Source organism: Musca autumnalis, unplaced genomic scaffold (assembly GCF_047663935.1).
Source record: "Musca autumnalis isolate F117 unplaced genomic scaffold, ASM4766393v1 scaffold_5, whole genome shotgun sequence".
NCBI classification, from domain to species: Eukaryota; Metazoa; Arthropoda; class Insecta; order Diptera; family Muscidae; genus Musca; species Musca autumnalis.
The window spans coordinates 98,629,419-98,638,995 of NW_027412088.1; the positions used below are offsets into that span (position 1 = coordinate 98,629,419).

At 32.0% G+C, this 9,577-nt stretch overlaps 1 protein-coding gene across 1 annotated transcript; it reads right to left on the reverse strand.

The window, feature by feature from the left end:
* Window positions 1-792: 792 nt before the first annotated feature.
* Window positions 793-1,774, reverse strand: LOC141387658 (uncharacterized). The gene is made up of 2 exons (XM_073957637.1): window positions 1,397-1,774; window positions 793-1,328 (listed from the first exon to the last, which is right to left on the reverse strand). The coding sequence occupies exons 1-2, from the start codon at window positions 1,595-1,597 to the stop codon at window positions 1,077-1,079; spliced, it is 453 nt and encodes a 150-aa protein (XP_073813738.1). The 5' UTR covers window positions 1,598-1,774; the 3' UTR covers window positions 793-1,076.
* Between the last annotated feature and the right edge of the window lie 7,803 nt (window positions 1,775-9,577).

Consider the following 9,577-nt stretch of genomic DNA (forward strand, 5'->3'; position numbering starts at 1 on the left):
TTACAAATTTTAATGAGGAATTATTTAACGTAAACACAATATTTTGCAAGTTAGTGATCAAAATAATGCAGTCGCTGAGACCTAGATAGCAACAGTGTTTTCAACTTTTATTTGAATTTTTCATTCATAATTTTGCGTTCCAATTTTACCGAATTTTGTCGGTAACCAAAAAATGAGTTACAGATTTCCTCTACCGATAAAAGGATAAAATACACAGGGCAGCAAATTTCTCTTTATTCTTTTATAAGAAATGACGAAAAACTCTTTATACTTAAAATTTTAAGATGAGACAAACAAAACCAGATGAATTTTTTGGATACGGGAAATATTTTCAGACTAAAATTCTTTAAAGATTTACTATATTTGTGATTATTCTGAATGCTTCCATTATTTTCGATATCATTTATACCAAGAACGAACTAGAGAAATGTCATCAGTACTAAAAATAAGCAAATATTTGCCAGGCGGCTAATTTTTTGTTGGTGTGCACATACATACATCTTCCTATGTAGTATGCGTTTTGTCTATTTATACAATTTAATTTTCTCCCGTATAGAATATACTAGGTAATACTTTATATGGGAATAGGCTAAGAAACAATGGGCTTAATTTAGATCTGTTTGAATTTTAAGGCGTAAAACACTTAACGATGAAATGCAAATGTTTGAATTTATTGCACCTTAAACCTTTATGCCCTCCCAAAGTATTTGTGCTCATACACATACATATGTACGACACAAAAGAAACGCAATAGATTTATAGATAAAAAAATCCAAATCACAACACATCTAATTATTTATACAAACAACTTTGGTATTTTCTTCACATTTTATTCGTAGAAGGGTGTACTATATAGTATGCATATGCCCGTTTATCTTAACTGCTAAGTAGTGAAAACAAATAATAATTTAAAAAATATAAATTTCAATGATAACAATGAAATACCGGCCATACAACAAATACGCAGTTTTTCATTTCTGTCATCAATGACTGAGAAGCATTTTGAATGCATCTATTCTACTAACACACACAAAAAATATGATGAAGTCATTGGCAGTAAACGCTGATGTTATCATTTACTTAATTTGTTTATCGATATCTTCGAAATAGTCTTTGCCAACCTTTACAATAACAGCGCCGGTAGCAAGGCCAGCAACAGTGGCAACAATAGCCTTATCCGAGGGGCATGCAGATTTCAATACAGCCCAGAAGAGTACACTACCCATTGCCCAGAGACCGCCACCCAACATAGCGTATAAGCCACGTTTGCCATTGGGAACAGCCTTCAAGGCTGGACGTCCATAAATGTAGAAAGCAGCACCCACAACCTACATGTATTGAATAGGTTACATATTAATTATTAAGGATTATGAGGACAACACCAAAGGAAACCTACGGAACTCAACAGCAAAGCATTTGTCAAATCCTTTCTGGGACTAAGAACCTTCGATACCAGCGATGGATTCATAACATTTAGGGATAAAGCTCCATAGCTCGCCAGACCATGAATGGGAATGTAGTAGTAGTAAATGTTTTCTTTGGTGAATGGTTTTAAACCAATTTTTTCGCACAATGTACAAGCTTTATTATCGGCCATTGTTATTGTTTTTGGTAGAATAGAATTCACTTGTGAAGAATATTTGTTTGTTAAGAAACGAAGAAACTTGCGAAAAAATTTGCAAAGCTACTTCTGCGAAATGCGGTGGATTATATAAAAAAAGCGGTGTTTTAGCTGTCAATCAGACTATGACGTCGGGTGTTATTTTTTGCAAACGGCGGAACGACAAAATTGCAAACATTTTATGAACGGCGGCAAAAAATATCCGTCTTTATGCCATGTTCATACAAATGTTAACAACCCACAGTTTTTGTAAAAATTTTTATTCTTCTCACACGAATTGTCAAATTTTGTAGATCGATTTACTTGCTTTAGCGCAAATGTAGAGCGCTGATTTTTAAATGAGGAATTCTTAGCGATATATGGAATGGGTATACGTAAAATTAGATGTGTATTTCTACTTGGGGCTGAACTATGGATGCCTAAATTATTACGAATATAGACGAACGAACAAAAATAAGTTACAAAAACAGGGGGTAAATTACGTTGTTCGCTCACACAATTACGTACATGAATTAGTCCGTTCACACGACACTCTACATAATTCATAGCAACATAGTTCATGGGCTCAATTCTGTTTCTATGAAAATGTGAAATGAAAATTGTTATAATGTCCAATGAAAAAAAAAAAAATAATAAAAAGAAAAAAATTTCATTTCAAATTTTCATAGAACGGGAATCTAGCCCCATATTGCATACTTTCTGTTTACTGCTTTTAAAGAAAATTACAACCAAAGAACATGAAAAATTGATATGAACTGAAAAATCAAATATTGCCATTCCTTCAAACATATATTTTATATTCACCTACGATCATTTTTATATTTTATAGGATCATAGATCCATAAAATATCGAAAGAAACACATTCACCATTCCCTGGACGGATTTCTTGGTCAATTTCAAAATAATTTTTTGGCAATGATTAATGAAATATATTGGAAAATAACTAAGATATATAAAAATTTTACTTATTTTATTCATTTTCGTATGACAAATTTCGTGTTTTTGTCAGATGACAAATTAAAATATGAGTCCTCGTATAAAGATTCAAGCAATGCAAATTTCTTAGTTCTTGTTCAAAAGATGCTTTCGAACGAATTATTTTACAATTAAAAAAAAAAAAAATTGAGAAAAAAAATTGTCGTTGTCGTAAATTGTTCGTGATACCATAATGTCTTGTTCATACTAAGGCTAATTCGCTCTCTATTCGTAGTTCGAACCCAAATTACGATATAATTACTTCATTTCCCATAAAAAATTTTGAGGACGAACAACGATTTTTGTACATTGTTCAATTTAAATTACTCTCAGAACGACGATAAAATATGTCCCATCTCTAACAAATGAGAGAATTTATCGAAATAAATTAATTATGACAGGAAATATACAAAATTTAAAAATTTATTAAAAATCCAAACATTTTTAGAAAAACTGCAAAATATGAATGAAAAGTAAACTGTTTAACGACTAGTGTACATTCGAATCATAGCAAATTTTGTCTTCTCTTTCATTGCAGTCACAATTCTTGTCCATCGTTTCAAATTCGCGTACAAATTTAGAAACAAAAATCAAATGCCTGCCGGAAAGTCTGTATACCAAAAAGTTATTTTGGCAGGCCTCTCTCGCTAATTTTTAAAATAGAAAAATTTGAAAATATACGGAAAAAACAAAATTTTCAGAAAAAATAGAAAACATGAATGAAAATAATATAATTTAATATTAAATAGATATCTGTAAGAAAGACAAATATTTTTTCTGTTCATATCAATTAATTTTACTCGTCTTTTGGCTGAAACTTTCTTTAAAATCAGTAAACAAAAACTATGAAAATATGAATCATGTTGCTATGAATTGTGTACCATGTCGTATGAACGGGTTAATTCGTGTACGTAATTATGAGAACGAATGACGTGATTCAAATGCTGGTATGAACATGGCATAAAATAACCCTACGACAACGACTACGCCAATAACTACATAAACGTCTACACCATAGCCGACCAAGAAGAGCGAGCGCTTAAATTGTTTATGTGTGGGTAAAATTACACTGACAGAACAGGGTGATGATTTTCATATTTGGTCTGTTCCTTTACTTTTGAAAGTGGTAAAACCGGCAAAAGTAGCAAAAGTTGTAATCTGCTTCCATATGAATTGTATGGTGTCTGAAGTAAAGGAACGCTTTTCGAGTAAAAAGTTGTAAAACTTGAAGATTCTTGCACGTAAAGGAACAGAGCTATTGAGTGTGAAATGAAAAATATATTGTTGGCGCGTTCGCTTTGTATGACTTAAATTAAAAATTATATAAATAACTTCATAATTTGAAAAGTATTTTTCTTCATATCGACACCTCCAAATAATAGTATGCTAAGTCTAAAAAGTGAGTGTTGCAGGAGAAGCTCTCAAAGTGTGGAAATTTTTTTGAACTTCAGTACTATGCTAAGTCAATATTTGTTTATAACTTCTGTTCGGATTGACCGATCATTACCAAAATTTGACAGAATTTAAGTTAAAGGACGTTAAATATAAAAATGTAAAGAACTTGAAAACATGCTAAGTAGACTTACAGGGTGTTTTTGTAAAAATGCTTGCCTGTCACACGAACCGTTCGTACTAAAACGTATACATTCAAAATTTGGTTCTTGTAAAATTTTACGAACCATTTGTTTTTATCTAAAAGCTTTCGTATATTTCATAAAAGCTTTTATATTTCAGGGTTTCTATGCTACTTATTTTGTGAATTTTGCACAGGCATCTGCACGTAAAATGTGTTACTTGATGGCAACACCGATAAACAGATGACAAACAAAAAATAAGAAAAAATTGTAATCAAATTTGTCCAAAAATAATTGTGATAATATGAAGAAACGGATGTACATATACGCGTGTGCTTCTATGGAAAATAAATAAAATTGCATTCCCTTCCACTTTTTGTGTGTTTTGTGCCATTTATTTATTTAATTTTTAATTTTCATTCAATACGATGGGTCTTTTCCATTCGTTTATTTTTGACGTATTCGTTCGTCCGATTTTGTTACGAAAACCAAAAAATACGAATATAAAAAGCTTTCATTTGTTTGTCACACGAATACAAACGTCAACCGCTATGAAAACCAAATTGTGTGTTCATTCATGAAATCGACGAACGAATGGGCAAAAACTTTTTACGAAAACAGGCTGTTAGCATACTATTGTTTGGAGGCATCGATATGTTAATTTTTTTGAGAGAAAAAACAAATTGTATATAGAAATGATTTTTTAAGACTTTCTAAGCATACATACATTTTTTTATTGTTGCATTGCAGACGAGGCATTCTGCGTCATTAAAAATATTAATACAAAACAAAAATCATTTTCAAATTCTTCCCTCCACATATTTGCTGTACAACTGCAAAATCTTTTCTGTGTACCCAAAAATAAACAAAAAAAGCGGCATCAACCTGCTTGTATGAAATTCAGTACAAGACTGAAGTAAAAAAATCAAAACATTTGCTCTCTTACTTTGCGTTCGGGTCGCGTGTGTGTGATTTGCCGAAAAACTTCGTAACCAAATCAATACCCACGAACGGGTTTGGTCTACACCAAACAATTATTTTGATTATAAAAATTGTAGGGTTGGTTTTTCTTCTCGATTAACAGCGTGTTTTTGTAAAAAGTTTTTGCCCATTCGTTCGTCGATTTCATGAACGAAGACACAATTCGGTTTTCATAGCGATTGCCGTTTGTATTCGTGTGACAAACAAATGAAAGCTTTTTATTTTCGTAATTTTTTTGGTTTTCGTAACAAAATCAGACGAACGAATACGTCAAAAATAAACGAATGGAAAAGACCCATCGTTTTGAATGAAAATTAAATAATTTGAGTAATAAATGACACAAAACACACGAAAACTGGAAGGGAATGCAATTTTATTTATTTCCATAGAAGCACACGCGTATATGTACATCCGTTCCTTCGTATTATCACAATTATTTTTGGACAAATTTGATTACATTTTTTTCTTATTGTTTGTTTGTCATCTGTTTATCGGGGTTGCCATCAAGTAACACATTTTACCTGCAGATGCCTATGCAAAATTCACAAAATAAGTATCATGGAAACGCCGAAATATAAAAGCTTTTATAAAATAGACGGAAGCTTTTAGATAAAAACGAATGGTTCGTAAAATTTTACAAGAACCAAATTTTGAACGTATACGTTTTAGTACGAACGGTTCCTGTGACAGGCAAGCATTTTTACAAAAACACGCTGTAAAAGTTTAAACATGATCTACTAACAATTCTATTAATTTTTTTACCAAAAGAATTCTTTAAAATTTGATATTTTAGCTTTTAAGGACGAATATACATATTCATAATACCATCCAGCCGTTTCGACACGTCAACTTGCAATTTTGGATACGACTAACAGCCTGTTTTTGTCCATTCGTTCGTCGATTTCAAGAACGAAAACACATTTTGGTTTTCATAGCAATTGACGTTTGTATTCGTGTGACAAACAAATGAAAGCTTTTTTCATTTTCGTAATTTTTTGGTTCTCGTAACAAAATCAGACGAGCGAATACGTCAAAAATAAACGAATGGAAAAGGCCCATCGTTTTGAATAAAAATTTAATTATTTGAGTAATAAATGACACAAAACGCATGAAAACTGGTTGAGAATGTCATTTTATTTATGTATTTTCACAGAAGCACATAAGAAGAAGTACCACCGATTCTTCATAATGTGTGAATTTTTTTTGTCAAATTTGTTTATATTTTTGTCTTCTTTGTTGTTGGTCATGGTACAATAATACAGGTAAAAGCAAGTCCCAGCTGATTAGGTTCACCCGTAATACTAGTGTCAAATACAATATGAAGTTTATGAAGTTGTTCTTTTCGTTAATTGTCAATTAATATTTATACTTTTTTACTTTCTGATAAACAAACCTTAAACACATATTTTTGAAACTGTAGACTTCACGAGTAATATGTACGTGCGAACTTCGAATAAATAGATCCACAGGATGCAACTTTCGAATAGTTTAGCAATCTGTAAGGATGGTGTAAGAGAACAAAGGGCCGTGTAAAATTGTGTTTCAGGCATTGGATACAGGTCAGTGCTATATTTATTTAGGGTCAAGTGGGTATTTATGCACTTAAAAATATCTCATTGCAGACATGGATCTGATGGAAAACATTATGAATGAAATCTCAATATATTGGATGCACTGTGAATTATAGGGAATAAGACAATTGCAGATTATGGTTAAACTTCTATTATGGAACCTCAGTCGTGTTTTTTTTTTTTTTTTTTTTGTGGTTATGACGAAGCAGATTTGTTCAAAATATCCCTAGTAGGCCCCTCTTGCTAAGGAAGAGTTATCAGAACAGCAGTTTCGTCTCAAGTGTTGCTGTGGTTGGCTTCACGAAACCAGTCATATGTGGTTGTTCTTTTTAGCTACACAAAACGTCAAGCGATGGATTAAACAGAACATAAACCGACGTTCAGATTTCGTAAATCTGAACTTACTATAAGACACATTGAAACTCTCCTTTCGTTACACCTGTAGGATGAAAATAGTGAAACCATTTTGCATCTATGAACTTCAGCCAACATTTTTTGGGGATAATGTCCAAACTCACTGATTTTATTTAAAACATATGTACATACATAGAACAAAATATATTTTATATATCGAATTGAGATGTTTCATTTGTTTATGCCGTATAAGGGAGTCAGAAATAGAAATGTTTGCATATCCTGGCAACATCGGCTGCATTTTCTATTACAGCAGGTATGTAGTTTTCTGCCGTACTGCATCACCATCGGCTTTCTTGATTTGTTTCTAGCAGTGTTTATTCATTAATGTTGATAAATTTCATTCTGAATCGTGGATTTAATCTTTTCTTCGCATATAATATGTTTGGATTTGGTTAATTGAAAAATGTGATTCAATGTGCCCCATCTGAAATTTACCATGAATTATTAGTAATTCTGGATATTTAGATGCAGTGATACTTACCACAGTCAACATTTTTGAAGAAAAGTAGCACGCGGAATTATTATTGATGTTAGTTTAAATAGTTTTTAATTCATTTATTAAATGTACGTATATTTGTATTTCATTAAACCAATATTTATGAGACTTCAAAGCATATTGATATTTAATATTTTTGTTTACAATTTTCAAAAATGAAGTTGACACTAGTATTACGTACAACAACAAATTTCTATGTGGTTGTTGTATCGATTGTTGTTCAACAACACTTGCTTTTACCTGTAATAATTGTACCATGGTTGTTGGTCATGTGTTTATCGGGGTTGCCATCAAGCAACACATATTACCACAGATGCAGATTCAAAATTCACAAAATAAGCATTACGGAAACACTGAACACGGTGTGCCTTAACCAAATTTAAATGGAAGGTGCTTATACCTGGGAAGTTTTTGCAGATTCTGAAACTACAATGCTCACAGATGAGAAATATCAAGAAACAAAAAAATCGCCGGAGGGATTTTCAAATAAATCGCGATATAAGTTCACATTTTTAGGGGTTCTTTAGGTTTTCACGATTTTTCTTGGAAACCGCGAGTCCTATGTAAATGGGCATAAAGAGAATATTGTAGCTGTGAAAATTCTCCACAAGATTGAACTTTCTGATATTTTCGTAGGTTATACCGTCTTTGAGATATAGAAGTTAAAATTGAGACAATTCACGGACTGTATCTCGCCCCTTTATAAAACAATATCATGAAGGGTGCGCCTTAACTAACTTTCAGGGAAAAACGCTTACACAGTGGACGTTTTCGTGAATTCTGAAACAGCAATGTTCATAAATGAGAAAAATCCCGAAACTAGAAAAAATTGCTGTAAGGATTTTTAAATAAATCGCGGTCAAAATTCACATTTTTAGGTGTTTTTATGTTTTCACGATTTTGCTTGGAAACCGCAAGTCCAATCGGAATGGGACTAAAGAAAATGTTGTAGCTGTGAAAATTCTCTACAAGACTGACATTTAGGTCTTTTCGTAGGTTTTTCCATTTTTGAGATACAGAGGTTCAGTTTAAATTTTTAGGTTTTTATCTTAAGTCTTCAAGATTTTGCTTGAAAAAGTCATGTCAAAATGGGACTAAAGATAATTTTGTAGCTGTGGAAATTCTCTATAAGGTTGGCTGATCTATTTTTTCTTAGGTTGTACCATTTTTGAGATATATACGTTTAAGATGGGAAATTGCAGTCTTAACATTGTTTTATACGGAGACTTGTCCCAATTTGAATTGTCCCAATTTGAACTTCTATATCTCAAAAACGGCAAATCCTGCGAAAACATCATAAAGGTCAATCTTGTGGAGAATTTTCACAGCTACAACATTTTCTTTGTGCTCATTTACATAGGACTCGCGGTTTCCAAGCAAAATCGTGAAAATCTAAAGAACCCCTAAAAATGTGAACTTAAACTTATTTTTTATTTAATTAAAGGTTAATGTAGCACAATATATACTTGTATTATAATTTGCTAACTCGTCCCACTTATGCCTCCTGGCGCGGGACTCTATTTGTATTATAATAAATAAAAATTAAAAAAAAAATCGCGATTTTTTGAAAATCCATCCGGCGACTTTTTTGTTTCTTCATATTTCTCATCTATGAGCATTGTAGTTTCAGAATCTGCAAAAACTTCCCAGGTGTAGGCACCTTCCATTTAAAACTAGTTAAGGCGCACCGTGTGAAATATAAAAGCTTTTCCGAAATAGACGAAAGCTTTTATAATAGGTGTGTTCGTTTACTCAACAATTTGTACAAATTTGTACAAGTTCAGTAACTTCTTGTAATCGGCTAAGGTCTTTTGCATTATACTGTAGAGTAAACGAACAACATCCAGTAACAATTTGTACAAATTTTGAGTAAACGAACACACATAATATGTTTACATTTACGAAATCCACTCGATTTCAACTGTCAATTCCATTGCTCAA